The sequence below is a fragment of the Podarcis muralis genome, chromosome 1, assembly GCF_964188315.1.
Source record: "Podarcis muralis chromosome 1, rPodMur119.hap1.1, whole genome shotgun sequence".
NCBI classification, from domain to species: Eukaryota; Metazoa; Chordata; class Lepidosauria; order Squamata; family Lacertidae; genus Podarcis; species Podarcis muralis.
This window is the reverse complement of record NC_135655.1, coordinates 42,053,764-42,077,679: the sequence shown is the minus strand read 5'-3', so window position 1 is coordinate 42,077,679 and position 23,916 is coordinate 42,053,764. Positions and strand designations below refer to the sequence as shown.

Here is a 23,916-nt window from a genome sequence, read left to right as displayed (position 1 = left end):
AGGTGGCAGCCCAAGAAAGGTGTTAAATACCTCCCTCCTGCCGATTCTGTGCTCCAAATCACCTACTTCACAAAACTGTATTTCCTTGAAACAAAACAAACTAGTTGTTAAGGGTTTTATTTTAAGAAAATGCAGTTTTCTTAAGACTGGACAAAGGTGGTGTATCTGGAGGGGGAAGGGCAAATAGGCCAGGTGAAATCCAGAACAGGCATAGATTTAGGGCAGAGCAAGGCAAGGTGCAGTAGAAAATGCATCAGGTTTGGGGCACAGCCATGCAGCACTAACCAAAGCTACTAACCAGCCTCCTAACAGATTATTCCTTCTTCCCTTTTATAGAGGTTATTAGGAGGCTAGAGTTGCAGAAGGAGGTGACCTGACATCCCAAAGCTACGCTGACCTGTAGATAAGTGTTCCTGGCTTGCAGCCCCTGAATCAGATGCTTTTCTTCAGTATGGCTGTGTAAACCCAGAAAATTTCCCCTGTACCTGGAATTACTCTGGTATCTGCCCCAATGTAATTGAGAACTGAAAGGGAGAAGATTGCATACTTGAAACCATATATCATGAGCCATGTTTTCATTACATCTGCCAAAGCATATCAAAAGATTCATGAGCTTGGGTAAACTATTGAGTGTCCTTGAAAGGATTTATGGAATTGATGGGAAGCCTGATGAAATGCAGAGCTTCCCCCTCTCCAAGTTTTGATTCCCAACTGATTTAGTGTCAGACAAAAATCTGGGGGCTTCTGAATCCTCATATTTTAACTAAATAAAATTGCGGACTGCTCTATGCTACATAAAACTCCTGGAAAAGAAGTCTGGAAATGGAACAAAGGACTAATAAAGATTATGCACTTACTATAAAACAAGCTGCTTCTTCTAAAAATATTAGGCAACAATAGCTGATTCTATTCCAAAAAAGGACCAGCAGCTCCAGATCCTTTATACCAATTACTTCTAAGCCTTCTGCCCCTTTCCTGAATCTAGAGTACCCATTCCCATCTTCAATCATAGCAAAGCAATGGAGGTGGTCTCACCTTAACATAAGCAGAGAACTACTGTCACGCTACTGTCACATGTGGCAAGGCCTCCTGAACTAGGGCAGATAGGTGGACAGCTTAAATGCATGAAGAAGAAAAAGAGAAAGTAAAAATAAATAAATGTCATGGACAGGTGCAGAAGGGACACCGTGGAACACTTTGCAGTGAAGTTATGGGCACCATCCCTCTAGGTTTCCAAAATGTGTCAATAGTCCTTCTTGCAAGAAATGCTGTTTACCCACAGATTTGATTAGCAGTTGATTACTGGTTACTCTCACAACCAAAACACTTGCTCAGGTGATACTGTCTGAGGGCTTCAATGCTGCTTAAGCGATTCCTTTGGGAAACTATCATGCAGAGAAAGGTCCTCAAATCAACCTCCATCAAAACCCAATATTTCTTACTACTCTGTGCCAGAGGTTCATGCATAGACAGTGTCTTTATTTGTGAATAGCAAGGGGCTGATAGTGAAGAAAAAATGGTAGAATAGGAGGATCTGGAACACTGGGCATGATTTATGTTTACCTTGCTTGTTCTTCCAGAGAAGAACCGGAGTTATGTCGTTTCCTCCTTCACTGAGATGAAGGCTTATGACCTGCTGACCAAATCGCCCATCCAGTTTGTAGAGTATCCTTTTTCTTTGGTGCACCTGCAAGTGCACCTATTCACATATTTAAAAGTTTGTCACATGCAGCCAATCATAATATTACTGTCTGGAAACAAGAGGTTGTATCCAACGAAGTTGTCCTGTTTGCACAAGGACTTACTATGAAACTGAACATATCTATCTCCTCTCCCTGTGTGGTCCTACACACACACACACACACACACACACGATTTGCTCTGCAGGATTTAGGGAAACCCCAGAACAGATCTGAGAATGCACTGGGGAGGAAAAGGGGACGCTCTGTTCACACAAGTGGCAGTCCTTGCATGAACAGGAAAACTTCAGTGGATAAAATCTACTGCTACCTTCCATGACTCAAGGCCAGTTCCCCAAATGGGTATTCCTTAGAACTATTATATATAAGGTGTACCTATTGATTTCTATAGGATTCGCACAGAAGTTGTTGTTAACTTTGCAGCACTGTGATATTAAACTTTAGTAAACCTTTAAAAACACTTTAGCTGTGTAGTGTTCTCTTCCAAGTGCTGGCCACAGCAATCTGAGGTGGGGGGGGGGGAGTGCAGGGTTCACAGCAAAGTTTCATGTTCCACCAAACGAGAGCCAGGCAAGTCAAGGTAAATAAAAACTCCAGACTGGTGAAGCAAGGGAAGAGTCAGAATATAGGCAGCACCCTGGACAGCTCCATGAAAAGCTCATACTGGGAACCCTGTAAGAGCAAAACTGCCAAGGGCATATATACTGCAATAAACTTCGGAGATGGGACTCCTATTAGGAAAATTCAGCTACAACAAGAGGCAGATGAGCCGAATTTATCCCAAGGGTACCCGGATGGATTCTTCTAACTACATGCCTCAGATGTTCTGGAATGTTGGCTGTCAAATGGTGGCATTAAACTTCCAGACAACTGGTAAGTGGTGCACCTCTTACAGTCCCTTCCTGTTCATAGGCGATCAATAATTTTCTGACTCTTTTAATTTCACCGCCACCACCTTCACTACCCTGCTATGTATAATTCTTTCTTTGCCTTTTCTCTTTTCTTTTCTTCATTTGTGTTCCTTCATTTATGTTTATTATTATTACTGGGTGTTCGCCCCCCATATTGGATATTTCCCCATATCACCCAAAAATGCAAGGGGTCAGCATCAAAGCTTGCCGAATTTAATTAGAGATCTTTCCAATGCAAAGTCTCCACATGTGCTGAAGACAGATGTTTATAGCCACAAAAGAAAGGGCCGCCAGCTGTGCAGTTTGGCACACCTGATTTTTGCCATCCCCTCCAACCTGCCGAAGCCCTGCTTCCTTCCGAAAATGCTGCTCCTGAGAGTTCGGAGACCCTCTGGAACAGAATGGGGTGGGGCTGCAGTATTGGGGGGAAAGACTGGTGAAAATTAGGTTCCCCCAACTTGCTCATGGAGGGGCTTTTTGCTAAATTAAAGCTACCTTTGGATATAATCCAGGTGTCCTTTCAAAGGAAGCAGGTGGGGTCAAAGGACTGCCTGCAACACAAATTAATCTGTTTCCTTTTGCCTCAAGGGCCAGTCCAGAGCCATCTGATAGAATATGGCAACCCAGAAATGAAGTTTCAACAGGCATTTTTTACATACAGAGATATAGATATAAAAGTGACCCACGGTGACTTACAAAATGATACAAACATTAAAGCCAAGTATAAAAAACCAGAACAAAACTAAAAGCTAAAAAACAACCCCACAATATATATAAAAAGGCAGGTCTAACACAGAACACAGCCCACCCTACTAAAAGTTAAACAAGAAAGAGGCCACAAGTATTCCTATTACCCAAAATCTGAGATTGATAAGGACAAATTGCCACAGGGTGATTTTTGTCCCTGATAGAAATGACTATATAGGGCTCAGAACTTCTTAAGACTGGGAATATATAGGAAGCAGGCAGGGAGAGACATTGGAAAACAGTGGCAGTATCAATACTTCCTGATGGAAAGGCAGAAAGGCATGACTTCAGGGTGAGCACCTTAAAGGCAGGAAGCTAAATCAGCATACATAGAACAATAAGTGGAGCTCATGATGTAATTCAGGCAAGAGGTCACTAACCTCTTTGGATATTGAATGGCCAGGTACAACTGAAGTAGAATTCACAGATTCTATTCAGAGCCAGTGTGGTGTAGTGGTTAAGAGTGGTAGTCACGTAATCTGGGGAACCGGGTTCGCGTCTCCGCTCCTCCACATGCAGCTGCTGGGCGACCTTGGGCTAGTCACACTTCTCTGAAGTCTCTCAGCCCCACTCACCTCACAGAGTGTTTGTTGTGGGGGAGGAAGGGCAAAGGAGATTGTTAGCCGCTTTGAGACTCCTGAAGGGGAGTGAAATCCAAACTACCCCTCCTCCTCTTCTTCCTCCTCTTCTTCTTCTTCTTCTTCTTCTTCTTCTTCTTCTTCTTCTTCTTCTTCTTCTTGTAATGGGGGAAATGGAGTATATATTGCATATATTGACAGTACGAGTGCAGCACTTCATCTTGCCTACAGCAGTTTCCATATGTTGCTGGTGCAGATGACATTACCAGATGCTTGCTGCAGTGCTAATATAGCAAGTCAGAGGACATAAGGGATGCCTGACCTGCAGTGGATGTGTAATGTAGTGCAACATCTGTGACCTCCCTCATAGCTGCAGCCTTGCATAGTTTGATCTACTCTCATTTCACTGTGAGGAAGGGAAGGGGTTCAGTCTCCCTTGGAACACAATGGCCAGTATGACTTCTGTTCCATCTCTTCAGTAATTTTCCTTTCTTCCTTACACTCATGCATAGAAGAGCAGAGTTGTGTGATGAGGAGAAGAGTGGGAGGATAAAGTGAACAGATGGGAACTTGCAGGGAGGCAGTGTAATAAATTTGGGAAAAAGGGAGGCAGGATGAATCAAAAAAAGTACACAAGAGAATGAAGGTGTTGATGGAATTGTAAGAGGAATGGGACAAGGAATGTAATGAGAAAGTGGACTGAGGTGTTCATTCATTTTAAAACTGGATACCCAACAGAAGATATTGGATACCCAATAGAAGTGGCAGGAAGATGCAGTTTCCTCATTATCTTCCGTTCTTCCTTATTAGTTTGATTTATTGTCCTATGTATCTCAGTGCCTGTGTGCAAACATCCACCGGCACTTTACTCATGAATGTTTTCCTACATCAGTATCATTTCCATTTAGGAGAAAGTTTTATATCATCACATGTGACAAGTACAGATGTGCTTCTTTCACCACATGTGTATGGTCAATTTGCAGCTTCCCAGCATGTGTACATGGAATGAAACAGATGTACAGCTTTCATACATGATGGTGCCTATATATATATATATATATTTCTACACATAGGTGACATCAGTGTTGGAACATAATTATTACATCCATACATCTCATGAAGTAGGATGCTGCGTGGAGTTAACTCTGCAATAAACCGATTAGAATGCCATGGGGTTTACTCGTGAGTAGATGTGTGTAGAAGTGCACTCATATAAAGGTGCCAGAGCAGTTAAAAACAAATGGGCACTTTCAGAATCTGTGCTGGAACGTGGCCCTATAGTTGAAACTTGAGTAAGCCAACAGGTAACGAGATGGCTAATCCCCTTTATGTAAAGCACACTGAGGACTTTGAAATGAATATGCTGCTGAAGCACAATTTCATCTGCTTTTCATTCATACAGTACATACATACTAACAGACACTCCTGCCTTTGTTTATTCCTGTTGGCCTGCTCCCTTAACAGATATTCCCATGCAGCAGAACCTGGCTCTCTTTGAATTCAATGGACAGAGCGGTTATATTCTCAAGCATGACTTCATGCGTCGCCCAGATAAGCAATTTGACCCTTTCTCTGTGGATCGCATTGATGTGGTGGTGGCGAGCACACTCTCAATAACAGTAAGTAACAAGCGCTAGGTTGCTTCTGGATTTAGAGCCCTTTAAACAGGGGTATAGTCTGGAGGCCCATTTATCACCCAGCAAGGCTCTTTGTGGAAAAATGCACCTGCAGTAACCTGCAAAGTGGTATTTTGAAAAAGGCTAGTTTCCTTCCGTGTTTAAATGTAGTGAGTCAAATGAAAATGGAGAATGAGCAATAGAAAGATGACACAAGTAGCACTAAAGCAAGAAAATGCATCTGAAGGATTAAAGTGGAGAAGAACCACAAACTAAGGACTTTTCCCAATGAACTAATTATTGTGTAATCATCCTGATTTGTTTTCACAAAGTTTGCATGGAGGTTATACAACATTGTACTGAGCAGTTGTTATCTCACATTTGGCAGCTTTTCAGTGTTTTCCCATCACTTTTCTTCCTGCAAAAAGTTCAAGTTGTGAGACGAGGGGGGATTGTTGCACCAGAGTGGCAATTTCACTTTAATTGTGCAACATGAGTTTTGCCAGTATGTAATTGAATTCCATCTGCAATATAGTGACAGTCTCTAATGATATAACAATGGATGATGTAAACTGGCTTTAAGTAAATGCTCCGTTGATCTTGTTTCCATGTATTCGTAGATACTTTCTGGTCAGTTCCTCTCAGAGCGTAGTGTGAGGTCATATGTAGAAGTGGAGTTATATGGACTGCCGGGTGATCCAAAACGCAGATACAGAACCAAGATGTCACCAAATGCCAACTCAATCAACCCTGTATGGAAAGAGGATGCTTTTGTCTTTGAAAAGGTAACAGTGCCTCATGCAACAGGTGTCTCTTCTAAGAACAAGCTTTTTTGACAGTTCTAGACTTCCATGGACTGAGGTCGACTTTCAAACTACAGTGTAAATAGGGTGTGTGGGGTTGAGTGATCTAGGTGCCACTTGCTTATATTTTACATTTTCTTTGCCAGCTTTCATGCACAGTGTTTTTTACAATACTGATTTCCTTCTTGTGAGGCAACCTTGTGAGGCAAATAATTGACATTTCCATTTCACAGATGGAGAACTGAAGCTGAGAGACTGAGGCTTATCCAAAAATTACCCACTGAGCTCTTGTCTGAACAAGCTTTTTAAAATTAAAATATTCCAGATCCAAGTCCACTGTTCTTATTTTATGAACCCACAAAATATTTTGTCCTGTGCGTTTAAAGTGGAACTTGCAAATCAAATGGACTATGGAAGTATACAGTTGCTTTGTTAAACTAGAAGGCATCTTAATTTTATTTCCCCCTCATGTATAAATTTGACAGCGTTGATTATTTTGTATGTTTTAGTTGACCCGGTCCTCTTGTATTCCTGTAATAGTAAGGACATTTCTAGTTCTTAGTTCTTTATCTCAGAGAAGGTTCTTTTTTCTATTAAAAACAACAACCCTTTTATACAAATTCCCCTGAAACTCCCATAATAGAAGTCCCCTCCTGCTTATTCTCATCAAAGTAATTCTTAAGAGCTGTCTCAATTCATTCTCTAATGTCCTGATTAGCAAGCAAAGCTGGTTTAAGAGACCAGGAATGACTCATTTCTAACCATGAGCACAATGTAAAAGAAGTTGAGCCAGACGTGTGATCTGTAATTTTTATAGAGCCAATACTTGTGGATGTTACCATAGTGAGTAGTGAGCTGGAAGCCGTAACAAACTTGATTCAGGTATTTGTTTTAAATTGGTATGAAATGAAAAGCTCACGTCTGTCAAGTCAAATTCACTCTGTGTATCTCGCAGTCCCCACCTCTCAAGGAGGTGCAATAGTTTTAAGTTCCCTGCGATCACTGGAGGAGAGATGTTGCCTGACATGTACATTTTGTAGCGAGATTCCCTAATGTTTCAGTTTAGATCACCTCCTAAGATAACATCTTCCTGTGCAAAGGAGTGAAGTTTTTATAGTGAATGGTGAGGAAATTTAGTTGTCTGTTGTTCAGGACATAAACTTAGCCCATTGTGAACTATTTATTTAGGGTTATCACATTTAAATCAGCCATACTCCTGTTTCAAACATTATGAACCGTATCTCATACAGTCCTTCCTTCTTTCCAAAAACACACATTCCTTATCACACACTCTACCTCTGGTTATTGGGGGGGGGGGGAATTGTGTGCTAAAAACCCCAAAACAAAATAGGGAACACTAAGCTGTTTTGTATACTCTGGCATTTACTTAGAATCAATTAGGTTGATACAATGCTGCATACAAATCAGTGTTGTGCAACTGCACACGCGCTATGTTTTCTCAGCCAGCTATAATCTACAGGACACTAGTGGAGAAAACATATAGCCTGTTATTATTGGGAACAGAGAGCTAGCAAAAACAAATGAACTGGAAGTAGAAAAGAAAAATTGCCCTCAAACTGAGTGAGCCAGAAGTCCAATACTTGGACAATCCAGGAATTCTTAGTGATTCATGATTCTTGAGAACTCAATTTTCTAAAATATTTTAAGTCAATTGAAGATAAGCATCATTTGATTCTTTCTTGACAGATTTTGATGCCAGAGCTAGCTTCTCTCAGAATTGTGGTTTGGGAGGAAGGAGGCAAGTTCATAGGGCAACGTGTCATTCCCATCACTGCTGTGCGTTCAGGTGAGAATGGACTATTTTTGAGATTTCTGAAAATGGACTTATTTTCTTCACTAGATCATTTGGTTGACTAGTAATTTCTCTGCATGAATCCATATGCCCTTCATGTGTTATAGGATATATGTAGAAACTGCTAGTGGCAGTGAGCTTTATGTTTGTTCTCTCTCTCTCTCTCTCTCTCTCTCTCTCTCTCTCTCTCTCTCTTTCTCTGTGTGTGTGTCTGTGTATTCTCTGTTGATATTAAACTTGATGCTTATTAATTTTACCAAATGCCCTCTGCTTCTTCCCTTTCTATATAACTTAATCATAGCTGCATCCTCTGTTAACTGAAAAATCTAGCAATTTAGTCTATTTGTATACAAGAGGTGCTTGGTCATTTTGCTTGTGCTTTTCTAGAGTCCTTTCACTAACTTCTACCCTATCATTTCCAGAGCCATAAATATTCATAGTGAGGATGTGTCATGGTTTGTATATGGAAATTATTGTTTTCCTCACCAGACTGAGACATTGCCACAATTAATTGAAATGAACGGAGCTTCCACAACTATAGCTCAGTTGGTAGAGCATGAGACTCTTAAAATCAGGATCATGGGTTTGAGCGCCATGTTGGGCAAAAGATTCCTGCATTGCAGGAGATTGAACCAGATGTTCCTTGTGGTCGCTTCCAACTCTACAATTCTATTATCTGTGATTCATAACTCCTGGCCATTTCAATAGGACTTATACAGGATAACTTCCTGAGGGCCTGTGCTCCATGAGTCAGCTCCCATGCCCACTATCCTTACTGGCAGGGCCGGCCCATCCATGAGATAAGGTGAGGCAACCACCTCAGGCAGCAGGATCCAGGCGGGCAGAAGAGCCAGACTCCAAGGAAGGCACTGTGGCAGCAATGGTTGCAGTGTGCACCTTGGAGGTTGGATGCGTCCCCTCCGCAGTGCCCACCCACCCCACCATGCCACCTCCACAGCAGCCTCTTGGCAAATTGGAGGTGCTACTGGTCTCCCCACACACTTAGTTCCTGATGTAGATCACTATTGCCCCTTGTTCCTGATGTGGATCTTCACTCACCCCTTCTCCCCTGGTGGGGGCACAATTTTGTGGTTCACCTCAGGTGCCAAAATGCCTTGGGCCAGCCCTGCTTACTGGTACGCAGAACCTGCCATTGCAGGTGACTTGCTGCACCTTGCATCATCCGAAGCTGATTTCTGATTGCCACCAGCATTTTCCAAAACAGTCCCTCAGTAGCATTCTGTTTGCCACCTGTTTCTATTGGGATATGTGCTTTCTGTTTTAGGCTATCACCATGTTTGCCTTCGTAGTGAGAGCAACATGCCACTTACAATGCCTTCTCTCTTTGTGTATGTGGAGATGAAAGACTATGTTCCGGATTCGTGGGCAGGTACCGTATTCCAAAAACCTGAAAGAGGGATGTAGTTACCTTCTTTTTTTTTAGTGGCATCTTCATAATATCTACCCCAGAGCAGAAAAGAAAAACTACAATGATAAAATGTACAATGGCACAGTTAAAATCAATACAAAATAGCAAATGAAGTCTTAATTAAAACAGCAGAATAAAACCTGCAGATATTAGCAGAGTTTAAATTGCATCACCCTTATAATATTGAAAATATGCATCATTCAAATGCCTGAAGAAATAACAATGTCTTCCTATGACATTTCACCGAAAAGATAATCCAGCAGGTACCTGGGAAGGAGTTCTATATTGGGGGTGCCACAGATCTGCCTTCTTGATCTGCGAAGGTGGTGACACTCTGGGAGGGGGCTCAGTAAAAGTTGGGCAGGTTAATATGGAAGGTGATCCTTACAGTATCTGGATTCTGTGCCATGAAGAATTTCAAAGGTTAAACCACCACCATGAAGAAAAACGAGTTAGCAGTGTAGACCTTACTAGAAAATGGTCTGACCATGACAACTGGATCACAACAAACCCTCCACTATTGGTCCGCTTTCACCAACCCATTACAAGCACCAGATCCAGAATGTGACTTGCCAACTCTGTAGGCCCTTTGACAACTTGAGGCATGATGGTCAGGTGGTCATTATTTGTAGTAGTTGTTTCTTAAGGGCTGGATGAGGTATACATAAATCCAGTGATTTTCATAAATGGGAGGGGTGAAGTGGAAATGTGTCCTGATGTGAGTAGCCATCTCCTACCCATGAGGCATGTGTCCCAAGAACACCATTGCTTAAAGAGATACACCCCCTTTTCAGGGGGTGAGCCAGTGGGGTGTAGTGGTTAGAGCGGTGGACTCGTAACCTGGTGAACCGGGTTCGATTCCCTGCTCCTCCACATGCAGCTGCTGGGTAACCTTGGGCCAGTCACACTTCTCTGAAGTCTCTCAGCCTCACTCACCTCACAGAGTGTTTGTTGTGGGGGAGGAAGGGAAAAGGAGATTGTTAGCCGCTTTGAGACTCCTTAAAGGTAAAGGTACCCCTGACCATTAGGTCCAGTCGTGACTGACTCTGGGGTTGCGGCGCTCATCTCGCTTTATTGGCCGAGGGAGCCGGCGTACAGCTTCCGGGTCATGTGGCCAGCATGACTAAGCCGCTTCTGGCGAACCAGAGCAGCGCACGGAAACGCTGTTTACCTTCCCGCTGGAGCGGTACCTATTTATCTACTTGCACTTTGACATGCTTTCGAACTGCTAGGTTGGCAGGAGCAGGGACCGAGCAACGGGAGCTCACCCCGTCACGGGGATTCGAACCGCCGACCTTCTGATCGGCAAGTCCTAGGCTCTGTGGTTTAACCCACAGCGCCACCTGTGTCCCTTAGTCCCTGAGTCCCTTAGACTCCTTAGGGTAGTGATAAAGTGGGATAGCAAATCCAAACACCTCTTTACACCAGCTTAAGTTCTACTGGGCTCAGCATAGCCAGCTGGGATGTAGGGGATGCTGAGCTGAGGATGAGAGAGTTAAGCCAGTGTAGCCCAACTGTGCTGAAAACCCCTGGCTTATCCAGATATGTGCTGAATCCTAGCCTGCTCATCCTGACAGAACTTCATTAAGGGTTGCTCCCTTAATGAACCTGTGCTATTATGCATGAATCTGGAGAACTGAGAGACTCAAAACTCAGGATATATGATCTCTAACATATTCCTAGAAACATAGCAGTAAGGAATAAGTAGGAGAGGGATGATATGATATTGTTGAAAATCCTGGATTATTTCCCTAGATCTCACCATGGCGCTCTCCAACCCAATAAAGTTTTTTAACGCACATGACAAAAAATCAGAGAAGAGCCAAGAGGATACTCCTGAGGTGAGTTCCACAGATACTTTTATTTATTTACCTACTCAGAATAATTGCATTCCACTTTCACTTGCACAGTTCAAGGTGACTAACAGCAGAATTCATGCAATAAAAGCCGAAGTTACTGCAAATGGGGCATATCAAAAATGCCTGAAGTGGTAAGTAGAGAAGACGTGGAGGTTCCATCTGGGTTTTATTTGCTTAGGGGAATCAAGAGCAGGAATGTGGGAGGGGAACCAGTTCTTAAAAGGAGACTTTTTCGCCCTAGGAGGGGCCTACAGGCAGAAGCTGGCAGCAGAATTTGGATCCTGAGTAAAGTTCAGTTCCCAAGAATAGTCTTAAAATGATGGTCCAGAATTCTACCCATTTTGGGTATTGCAGAGTTGGCTTGAACCACATGCAATTAATTTTACAAGGGGGACACTAACTGAAAGGAATGAGTGAACACACTTGGACTTACATTTTTATTAGTTTCCTGCATGTGTACAATGACATCACAGCATCCTATACTGTGCATCTTTAAACGTGTGCATTTCCATAATGAATTAGAATATCCATTTTCCATAAAAGGAGAGGCAGCCCCAAATGCTAGTTTTCTCTATGGAGAAGCTCGCTGCTGGCAATTTTAAAAAATGAGCATTCATTCATTGGGATAGGAAAACTGACACCCACTAGATCTTTTTTTAAAAATTCAAATAGGATGTATCTGGGGACTATTTTTCACATCAAAAGCAGTTGCTTCAAGCATTACATGCCACATTAATTGTATCTACAGGATTCTTTGAAAGAGCTTGAGATGGAAATGCATTCTTAGCATTGTGTTTGAAATTATTTATGCCACTGCAGGCAGTTAAGGTTTTAAATCAATGAATGGCTTTGACTGATTGACCAAGTTAATGGATTAAATACTGCAGTAGCACACACTTCCATAGAAGGCTCCTGTGCCTGGCACATTAGTGCACTACTGTACTAGTAACCACAAGCATCTCCTTTCCCTGCCACAAGCTGCAATGCAACCCCCTCCTCAATTCTAGTGTATTTATTGCTTGTTCCTGAATCTCCTGTTCTGCTTGCCTGTTCAGCCACATAAGACACAAGCCAGTGTCTCCTCAGCTTCCAGCAGGGACAAGAGGGTGCCACCACCAACCAGACTAAAACCCAAAGTCCACAGTGATGCAAGTTTGCAAGAAGATTAAAGATGTACCTTATGGCTCTCTCTCTCTTATGCCTCCTATAGTTTCAGTGTGGCAAAATACACAATGCCACGAAGCAAAACTGAGGGGAAAGTGTCCAGTTGTTTCTAGTGATCCGTTTTGCTATAACTGATGCACAATTAATTTTTGTTTTAGGGGCCTGACTTGCAAAAAAGTCTTTCATCTGTTCAACTCAATACCAACGGGATACATAATGCCACAGGGACCTTTAGTACTCCTCCTTCAAACGGGCCTGGAGGTAATGCTATGGATATGGTTGGGGCTGAGCACGGCCGCTTAAATATACGCTGTTCAGATTCTGAAAAGAAATGATCTTGATCCAGGAGACAAGAAGCAGGGTTGACATTTCTCATTTCATTGGGACTCACTTAACATGCTGGTTGTGATCAATTTCAATGGCTGTTATCTTTCACGAGACAGAATAAGCTCACTCATCTGTCGTGTGTTTTCCCCCCTCAGGAACCTTGAATGGAAAAGGAACCTCGACAGGAAAAGAAGAAACCACAAAAGAACCTACAAAAGAACCTACAGGTATTTCTAATCCTGTTCTTGTTGAATGGCAACATTCAAGTTCAAATTACTGTAATTTCTGTGCTGATTTTGCAGTGACAGCCAATATGGCACCCTCCATATGTTGTTGGGACTCCAACTTCCATCAGCCCTAGCCAGCATAGCCGATAGCAAGGTATGATGGGAGTTGCAGTCCTGCAGCACCTAGAAGGCAACATGTTGGCTAGCCTTGTGCTACTGTAACTGTGCTGGAAGTGAACTCATTACAAAATGTGAGGTAAGTCAACCACAGGCTCCGATTCACCTTTCCCTATATCCTGCACAGAATTGATAGCGGCTTCTGGACATAGCCACAGAATCCTGCAAAGCACATCCCAACAGCATATTTTCATTTTCTGGGATTACCTGGACCTTAAAAATAAGGTGTTGGAATGATTTAACTGACACACTTTAACAATCCAGCCAGTTTTCTTCACAGGAATCATGTAATCTTATACAGTTGTTTTTAATGAAAATAATAAAACTGCAGGTTTATTGTTGCATAAAAGTAGTTAGAACTACAGATTCATACTTTATTATTTCATAAAATGTATACACCGTTTAATTGTAAAATACCTCAAAGTGGTTTACAAAAATAAAACAATAGAATTGTCCATCACTTTTTTATCTGCATATTTTTAAGGGGTGGAAGAACACACACGCACACACATTTTAAGTAGTTAGATGTGTGCTGGAGGGCATCTAAAATATAAGAATAAACAGAAGGTTTCTAAGGCTAAGCAGAAGGTTCATAAAATTATGGAACAATGCTGCAAAGGTAGGTAGTGACTTTGTTATGGCTAGCCAATTTTTTAAAAGTTGTGGTTAAATGAGTGCTCCTGCACTGAAGACAGAAAATAGGAGAGCTTACAGTGTCCATAAGATTCTACAGCAATATTTACACTTTCCAATAAATAAATAAATTGAACTTCACACAGAGACACACATTTTAAAAATTTCAAAAAATGTTGTGGGTTGCAATCTATGCAAGAGGGGGGAATCATTAACCCTCTACTCTGCATTGCATATTTGGAGGGTCCTGTGTCTTAGGAATGGCTTTCCAGAGAGCATGACAGACTCAGTGGAAAGGGGGCCAGGTAAGCCCTGTACATGCATAAGACAATGTGGACTCCAGTGTCACAAACAATACCCAAAAAGGGCCTCTGACATTTGCAGAGTCGCATCTGCGCAGAACTCTTTCGTGGAGGCAAGTGTTACGTTTTCCCAGGGATAAAATATTGTGGTTTGTGTGCTGAGATGCTGTGATATATGTGCAATCGTAGGATCACCTTGAGAGGAGATGGGGTATACGCTGGCATGTCCAACCAGTAGATCGCATCTACCAGTAGATCCCTGGCTGATCCTGGTAGAGCGCAGGACCCTTATCAATCGTGGGATTAAATAAAAGTTTACCGAAAGTTAACAAATAAAAGCTGAAGAACTCTGGGCAATCCTACCCTTAAAAAGCTCAACAACCACGCACGCTCCTCCTCCCTCCAATGACAATGGGTAGATCACTGCCAGTTTTTTTATACTGGGAATAGATCGTGGTCTCTTCGGAGTTGGACGTGCCTGGAATATAGCAAAGAAAGGTCCTTCAAGTGGACAGTGAAAATGAGTGGCAATTTAGCATCTCGTTTAAGCAGATGCATCTCTTTTTCATGCTGTGTTTCAGAGCTGCAAACGGCGAGCTTTGAGGAGCTGCAGCAGATGAAGAATTTTGGGAAACTGTTGAAGAAGCAAGAGAAAGACCTGAAGGACGTGGAACGGAAGACAGTCAAGCGCAAGGAAGAGCTGTTGCAGAAATATGCTGTCCTTTTCATGGAGCTGGGCACGCAAGCTGGCAAAAAGAAAATGCCATGCCCACCTAAAACCCAGAAAAAGAAAAGGTAGAAACTGGATCATGAGCAGAAAAGGCTGTGGGATCCTTCTTGGCCATCAGAAGACTTGCTTTTAACTGTAACTTTATTTAATACATTTCTTTCATAATGTATGTATCATGGCATAAAAGGAATTTGTTCCACTACTGAGACATTATAGGACTTTTCCAGAGGAGAGAGATTTAGGTATGTGCATTAGAGAGAGAGATTTAGGTGTGTGTTACTGATTTGTGTGTTGATACTGTGTTAATCTCAGTGCTAGAAAATAGTGTGAGGAGAAGCCCCTGGCAGATGGCAGGAACAGTGTACTACTATTCTCAGTGGTATAGATACCTGCCACACAAATACACAACAAAACAGAAGGGGAGTGCCACAATGACAAGGAAGGAAGCAAAGGCGCAATTCAAAGCACTGAAGAAAATCCAATCACGGATGTGTCTCATGTAATTATTTAATCACAAAGCTCAGAGATCCCAATGTATTTTAAGGAAATGCCTCTTCACAAAGGGAAACAAATAAAAGGGCATTTCTTACACAACAGCTGCAATAAACAGCTGTTACATAAACAGAGAATTACAATACCACAGTTTTGCTATGTAGCCACTTTCTAAGTATGACAGCTGCAGGGTATAAAGGAAGCAAAATCGAAGGATTAATGATGGCTCCACCGTTCACCTTCCTGCTTAAATAGCAAGTTATTTATATTATTTATTTATAGGATTTATATACTGCCTTTTTGTGAAGGCACCCATGGCAGTTTACAGTTCTGCTACTGTCCCACCCACTCACCATCACAGAGAAACATAGAATATTCCTGCACTGCAGGGGTTTGGACTAAAAGATCCTCAGGGACTATTCCAACTCTACAATCCTATGATTATGGAATTCTTATCAATTCTACAATTCCATAATCACTGCAGAGTTGGAAGTGGCTGCAAGGATCATCTAGTCCAGCCATAGGCAAACTCCGGCCCTCCAGATGTTTGGACTACAATTCCCATCATCCCTAGCTAACAGGACCAGTGGTCAGGGATGATGGGAATTGTAGTCCCAAACAACTGGAGTTTGCCTATGCCTGATCTAGTCCAATCCCCTGCGATGCAAGAATCTTTTACCCCATTGTGGGGGCTCAAACCCATGATCCTGTGATTAAGAGTCTCATGCTCATAAAAATAAAACACAAACAATTCCCTCTCCCAGCCTTTCATCTTCCTATTCATGGGGCAGGTGATGTTCACTGGTCCTGAAAGGAGACAGTCTGACTGGCAAAGGCCTAATGGTTTCCCTGCCTGCCTCTCTTCTTTCTCACATGGCAGAATTAAGGCCCATAATCTACAGCTGTTATAGAACATACTGGCAATATTATGCCATGCAGAGATCTCGTGAAAAATGGCTCCTTGGTGGTACAGCAGTGAATTGGTCACAATATTAGCCATATTGTGAGAATTGTTCCTCTTTTGTCTGAAGTTGCAGGAAGTGGACTGTGGATGACAGCAGCTCAGGAAGGAGCGCCGGTGAGATGGCAGAGAGTCCTCCTGACAACAGAGTCTTGGAGCTGAAAGAGAAGCTGGAGAAGGAGCTAATGCAGCTAGGAGAAGAGCAGTATGATGCAATTCGGAAGAAGAAAGAGCTCCACGCCACAGAGGTACAGATAGGAGGTTTATTGCCCTTTCCTTACTTAACATTTGGCTTGCAGTACAGTGGTACCTCGGGTTACAGACACTTCAGGTTACAGACTCCGCTAACCCAGAAATAGTACCGGGTTAAGAACTTTGCTTTGGGATGAGAACAGAAATCGTGCTCTGGCGGCGTGGCGGCAGTGGGAGGCCCCATTAGCTAAAGTGGTACCTCAGGTTAAGAATAGTTTCAGGTTAAGAACGGACCTCCAGAACGAATTAAGTTCTTAACCCGAGGTACCACTGTAGTTACAGGTCATCCTACAACAGAGTTCTCAGAGCAGCCCACAATAGGAAATGAAACCATTTAAAATCTAATCGCAGTAAAAGCAGCAATATAAATATAATACAGTATAAAAACGTAAGTCACATAGAGTAAGCACAGATTAAAGACAGATTAAAATGCCTGGGAAAATAAAAAGATCTTTACCTCACACTGAAATGGCACCAAAATATGCCCCATGTGCACCTTTTTGAGGAGGGCATCCCATAGTGGCAATGCCACAACTGAAAAGGCCCTAGTGCGCATCATTCGGTTAGGGGCACCGAGAGGAAGATCTTTGAGGATCTCAAGGCATGAAGTCAGTGATCCCAGGTGCTGCGGTCTGAACACAACTCAGATCATTTTGTTGCAACTGAGTAGTGTCAGACAAATAAATCTGTTCACAAGGAAACGTTCAGCACAGGAATGGCAGGTAAGGGTGAGGGAAAACCACTTTTTCCACTTGCTTGTTCTGTAGATTTTAATCTAAGAGAGCAGCAGCATCTCATCCTCACTGCTATGGTTGTCTGATGTTCTAGTCTATGTGTCACAGACAGTGTCAAATATACCCCAAATTAGCTGTTATAGACCTCATGGGGGGGTTCCCTATTTTATGGCTGAATATAGGTTGCAGCCAGATTTATTGTAGGTACTCAGCTCATGGGCTGTTCCTGCTGCAGGAAGGGAAGGCTACAATTTTGCTGATTCCTCCTTCTCCCTGCAGCACCCTTAAGGTCTGCCCCAGCTTGTCAGGGGCCCTTCCAGGACAATGAAAAAGGTGGCACAACGGGCTGCAAACAGAAGTAGGAACTTGCAAAAATTGCCTCTTTCTCCCTTCCTCCAGCAAGAGCTTCCACTGGATAAAAGGCCCTCCCACAAATGGAGGAGCAACTTGCAGTTTTAGGAAGAAAAGAAAAAGAGTAAAATTAAATTCTGACATTCTACCCTGTGTTTTAATCTTTGGACAGCAAATTTCTAAAATAATTGAGCTTGCAAGAGAAAAACAAGCATCTGAGCTAAAGGCACTAAAGGAATCCTGGGAAAGGTAGGTAACAAAATAATGTAAGTTTTTCCCAGCGTTTTCATCTACTAATTTTGCATGGCTTAATTTTTGCTTGTGTTTTCCCTGTTCAGACTGGATTGCAGCTGATAGGAAGGGTGCCATTATTTTGAAACGGCTCAGTGCATGCAGTCCTGGTTGGTGCTAGTCTAGTTCACCTGTCGTTTGGCTGGGCAAGAAATAGAAGGGGTGGTCAGAAGGGATTTGCATGATGTAACCTGCACACAATACCTATGCATTTTCTCTCATTCCACTGGGATCATTTACCTCCGGCAAGGAACGTTTTCAGGCCTGTAAACAAAGAGCATTATGTGGTGCTTCCTTTACTAACCTGTGCTCTATGACTGAAATGATTGAAGACATTAGGTAGACAAGAAGACAGCAATTTACAGAGATAAAAATGTGTTATTGCTGAAATCGATCAACTCTAGGTGATATCTTCCTCTACAGTGACACTAAAGAAATGAAAAAGAAACTAGAGGTGAAAAGATTGGAAAAAATTCAGACCATGGCTAAGAACACAACCGACAAGAGCGCCCAGGAAAGGTACTGTGGCAGACTGATTGGCCTCTCTGGAGTTTGTATCTGCTGAACTCTTTCACAGGGCTGGGCATTAGCTAGAAATAGAGATGGACAAATCTGTCAATTCTGGCCCTCTAAGTCATGGGTCAGCAACCTTTTTCAGCCGTGGGCCCGTCCACCATCCCTCAGACCATGTGGTGGGCCAGACTATATTTGGGGGGAGGGTGAACAAATTCCTATGCTCCACAAATAACCCAGAGATGCATTTTAAATAAAAGGACACATTCTATTCATGAAAAACATGCTGATTCCCGGACTGTCCGCGGGCTGGATTGAGAATGCGATTGGGCCAGATCCAGCCCCCGGGCCTTAGGTTGCCTACCCCTAGTTTTCCTTTTTCCAGTCTTAATTGTAGTTCTCCACATTTCTGCAGCAAATTGCAATTTATTTTTTTAATCCTCTTGAAAATTCACCAGTATTTTAGTGCAAATTTATCCTAATAAACACATTTTGACTCATGCATGCCTTTTTGCAAGCAAATCCCAGTAATGTAATGCATTTTAATATTATTTTCACTAATATGTGCATTTTAATGCACCTTTCCCCCTAATATTTTTGTATATGGTTTGGATAGAGAACTGCTATTGCAAAATTTGGGAAAGTGCACATTTTGAAGGATGGTCATATTTCAGTTTGCATATTGGTTCAGGAAGTGTGAATGAGGTAGTTAAAACAAAACAGAATTTCTCCTCCATGCCTAGCTAGAAACAATTTTTTTATTTGCAAAGAGCCTAAAACTTAAAAACAGTGTGAGAATTCTGGTATCCTGCTAAACCAATGATGGCTAACCTTTTTTGACCCAAGGGCCACATTCATCCTTAAGCAACCCTCTAGGGGCCACATATCAGCCATGAGTATGACCCACATACTATCCCACACAGACTTGCTCATCCTCAGTTGCTCTGTGCTTATCACACATACTTCACATACCCTCTCAGCCATACTGAAAGACAGTGATTGGCCTAAGGTCCCAAGTTAGTTTCAAGGCTGTGGGAGAATTTGAACCTAACCCTCCCTGGTCCTTGTCAGACACTCGTAAGTACTGCCCAGCACATTCTCAGGTTACTACAACCCAATTCATTTGTGCAGGTTTCCTTAACTGACACACATTGCTATCATCATCACTACTGCAATGCACTCTACGTAGGGCTACCTTTGAAGGTGACTCGGAAACTACAACTAATCCAGAATGCGGCGGCTAGACTGGTGACTGGGGGCGGCCTCCGAGACCATATAACACCGGTCTTGAAGGACCTACATTGGCTCCCAGTACGTTTCCGAGCACAATTCAAAGTGTTGGTGCTGACCTTTAAAGCCCTAAACGGCCTCGGTCCAGTATACCTGAAGGAGCGTCTCCACCCCCATCATTCTGCCTGGACGCTGAGGTCCAGCACCGAGGGCCTTCTGGTGGTTCCCTCATTGCGAGAAGCAAAGCTACAGGGAACCAGGCAGAGGGCCTTCTCGGTAGTGGCGCCCGCCCTGTGGAACGCCCTTCCAGCAGATGTCAAAACGATAACCAACTACCTGACATTCAGAAGACATCTTAAGGCAGCCCTGTTCAGGGAAGTTTTTAACGTGTGATATTTTACTGTATTTGTGGTTTTTATGGAAGCTGCCCAGAGTGGCTGGGGAGGCCCAGCCAGATGGGCGGGGTATAAATAATAAATTATTATTATTATTATTATTATTATTATTATTATTATTATTATTATTATTATTACATCCTATAAATCTATCACTTTAGTACAGTTCTTTACAACACAATGCCTTTTGCTGGCAAATCATGTACCTTTAACACCCCTGCCATTTTAATTCTTAACTGGGCATCTGTGATAAACCTCTCAGTCATGACTAACTGAAGCGTTTCCCTGCTGAAGGTTATCATTATCAAAGTGTGTTGATAGGGTGGTTTTTTCCCTACAGACTGAAGAGAGAAATCAACAACGCACACATTCAGGAAGTGGTACAGATGGTCAAACAGGTAAGGCTGTCACAAAAACTAGCTGGATAAGGCCTCTGGCAAATCTTAGTCCAATTGTACAACACAAAAGTACACTCTGGGGATCATTTCACTCAGCTTAGCTTAGGCCCGAACCATTTATTGGAGGACCTGCACCTTTACCATCCCACTGGAACTCTGCAATCTCCTGCTGTGCCTGCCCTCTAGGTCAGGAAGGTGGGTGGCCACAAAGGAGAGAGGTCCTTCACACAATGACAGTATTAACTAGTTCTTTTTTCTTTTATACTCCTTGGTTGCAAGCTGCTTTGGATAGCCATTTGCCCAGAAAAGTGGCATTTAATATTTAAACATTTTTAAAAAAATAAATAGCTATGCCTTAGCTGCTAAGAAATCCTGAGTGTGAACTCCTGCTTTGTCAGCTTAACACATTGCTGAAGGACCACGGGGATTCATCAGGGTGTTTCTAGGGGGCGGCCCAGGGGCCTGAGCTCTAAGTCGTCGTCGTCTTCTTTGCTGGGTCCCAGAATTCTTGCCGCTGAATCACTTTTTACTGGGCACACTGCAAAATGCAGAGCTAGTGTGAAATCCCCCCCCCCACTCACTAACTTAATTTGCCCAGAGGCAGTCTATACCGTTGTGCAAACTTGTGCCATGAGCCTATGCCCCAAGTACCTAGCGATAACATTTGCCGCTTTTATACTATCTGAAGAAGTGTGCATGCACACAAAAGCTTATACCTAGAACAAACTTAGTTGGTCTCTAAGGTGCTACTGGACTATTTTTATTTATTTCGCTTTTATACTGTTGGTTTGAAGATGATGGCTTTTAAAATACTTTCTTTCCCTGCTTCAAGATGAATGAAAAACAGGCTAGGGACCAAGAAGAACTGGAGAAAAAGCAGGCAGCCTGCCTGGAAGCAATCAAGGAAAAGGAAAACCAGGTAAGAGGATGGGAGAATCAAAGGTCTAGAATAGACCCCAGAGATTTACTCCAACCCCCGGCTCTAAGAAGTGTCCAGCAGAGAAAGCCAACAATTCTTTTGAAGGCCTAGTTTTGCTATGGAATGGTTGAGATGAAATGGGTGGTTGACACTATCGCTCCTGAGCACCCTCTCCAGCTTTGTGGCACCCAAGTGGCTGCTTGGCATTCTGGGGAGCTTCAGGCAATGAAGCAAGTCAGACAAAGACTACTGTAGAAGGCAAGTGGTGCAAAGCTCACTCCGAAGCCAGCTGGGCACTGACTAGTGCACATAATCACGCAGAAAGGAAACAGCAAACAAATTACCCAGAGTTGGGAGTACCAGGGGGACCATTTGGACTGGGAATGTGGTGTTGGTCAGGGGTCAACAGCACAGCACTCACATACACCAGTGTGCTTGATCGTACTTGCTGTGGTACCTGCTGAAGGTCTCAGAAAATAGCTCAGCAAAATGCACAGAGGACTGTTTGTTGTCCCTGCCCAGCTCCTGTTTGCAATGGTTAAGCCTCTCCTACTTTGAACCTACCCCATCCAACATCCTTGCATTTCAGTGGATGCCAGGATTCGATACCCACTCTCCTGTGCAGAGCTTCTCTTTGTGAGTTCACTAGTGGCGGACGTTATACCACAACCCCATGGCAGCCATTTTGTGCTTGTCCACACCACAATAACAGCAGCCATTTTGTAACGGTCACCCACAATACTTTCCCAGTATTCCATATGTGCTCACTGGTTCAAAACGGATGCTGACCTCTTGTGTAGGGTAAAGTGAGCCCACGTAATTCCAAAATCCCGGTTCCTACCCCCTTCCCCAAAGCTATTGGCTGCCGAGGTGCCTTGCACGAGAGAACTGGCATAAGGTGGGTGGGTGGGTGGGTGTACAAAGTAATCCCTCCCAATCCAAATATGGTCAGCTACTTTTCATAAAAAAAATGATCCTAATAGCTCCCTATCACAAAAGTGACCATGCCTAGTTTGGCGCTTAACAACCGAGGCTTTGTAAAACAAAGGCTTTTCACCCAGCAGCACCATTTAAAATCCCACAAACAAGCAGCTACTGGGCTTCTTCTGAGCATCTGAGCAACATGTGTGTCTCATGTGCTGACCTCTCTCTCCGTACAGCTGCAGCAGGAGGCATTCGCAGAGTACGAAGGCAAAGTGAAAGCTCTCGGCGCAGAAGTGCAAGTTTTAGTGAAGAACTGTGTGAAAGCTGATGCAGCCAAGAAAGAGGAGCTATATGCTGCCAGTGAGGGAGGCCAGGGGCTGAAACAACAGCTACAAGAAAACAACCTGATACCTGTTGCTGAAAGATGTGAAACTCAGACGGCTGAGAATACGGCAGAGGATGAGGAATCTAGCGAAATACTGGTGAGCAGGCTGTGAGTCTCTCACCTGACCCTGTTCTTAAGGCACAGATTATTTTAATGACTCATTTTGTTCCAGACGTTACAGTTCCATAGAACTTAATGGGCTGTCTCTTGTCGCACTTCCATCAGCTCATTGAATCTTTGATTACTGTGATCTGGTAACCCAGATTAGTTTGCGTCTACACTGGAGTTTCTATCTTTCAGGATCTGTAGTGACAATAGGTAAAGGTAAAGGTACCCCTGCCCGTACAGGCCAGCCGTGTCCGACTCTAGGGTTGTGCGCCCATCTCACTTAAGAGGTCACGTGGCCAGCGTAGTGACAATACAGGATAGAAATAAACTGTTATGTATTGAAGTTCTCACCCTGGCCACCAGGGGGTATTGTGTATATAGTTTTCACTCAGGTCCACATAAGTTAATTTAGGTGGGAAACCCTGGGCTGTTGTTGTTACAATGTTGACAGCCTATAAAAGCAGGCCGGCTGAGCTGTTTGCTGTTCAGTTCAGTTCCAGCTTACTTATAAAGAACTACTTGGAGAAATCTCTGTGTCGTCTGCTATGTCCACCCACTACTTAATATAAACTTTTTTTAAAAAAACCAAAACCTGTAGTCAGAATACAAAAAGAGCCCTGAAGGATCAGAATAAATGTCCAGTTAATTTAGCATCCCATATCCCACAGCAGTTCAACGGGTTTTCCTGGCAGGGCATGAAGGCAATGGCTCTCTCGTAGAGGTGAGGTTTTTCCTCTTCCAGGGCACGGTTGCCCACCCTACCTACATCAAAGTCCAAGGGTTTATGACTGGTTTAATGAAAAAAGTGTCTTCTTTGCAGGTAATAGTATGGTCAAAAAAGAGGCCTGAAATAATTCTAGCTACCAGAGCACTCACAGATCAATTGCTATACAGTGGTACCTCGGGTTACATACGCTTCAGGTTACATACGCTTCAGGTTACAGACT

At 43.1% G+C, this 23,916-nt stretch overlaps 1 protein-coding gene across 1 annotated transcript in view; it reads left to right on the top strand.

The window, feature by feature from the left end:
- PLCB2 (phospholipase C beta 2) overlaps positions 1-23,497 on the top strand; it is a 51,375-nt gene extending 27,878 nt beyond the window's left edge. The window contains exons 17-32 of the mRNA XM_028722540.2: positions 1,581-1,665; positions 2,449-2,573; positions 5,401-5,555; positions 6,173-6,337; positions 8,063-8,162; positions 9,454-9,558; positions 11,353-11,438; positions 12,779-12,881; positions 13,103-13,174; positions 14,868-15,081; positions 16,540-16,717; positions 17,979-18,055; positions 18,521-18,616; positions 20,576-20,633; positions 21,466-21,552; positions 22,713-23,497. Coding sequence (XP_028578373.2) covers positions 1,581-1,665; positions 2,449-2,573; positions 5,401-5,555; positions 6,173-6,337; positions 8,063-8,162; positions 9,454-9,558; positions 11,353-11,438; positions 12,779-12,881; positions 13,103-13,174; positions 14,868-15,081; positions 16,540-16,717; positions 17,979-18,055; positions 18,521-18,616; positions 20,576-20,633; positions 21,466-21,552; positions 22,713-22,973 — 1,967 coding nt within the window. The 3' untranslated portion in view covers positions 22,974-23,497. The remainder of the gene's footprint in view (positions 1-1,580; positions 1,666-2,448; positions 2,574-5,400; positions 5,556-6,172; positions 6,338-8,062; positions 8,163-9,453; positions 9,559-11,352; positions 11,439-12,778; positions 12,882-13,102; positions 13,175-14,867; positions 15,082-16,539; positions 16,718-17,978; positions 18,056-18,520; positions 18,617-20,575; positions 20,634-21,465; positions 21,553-22,712) is intronic.
- Positions 23,498-23,916: the final 419 nt, after the last annotated feature.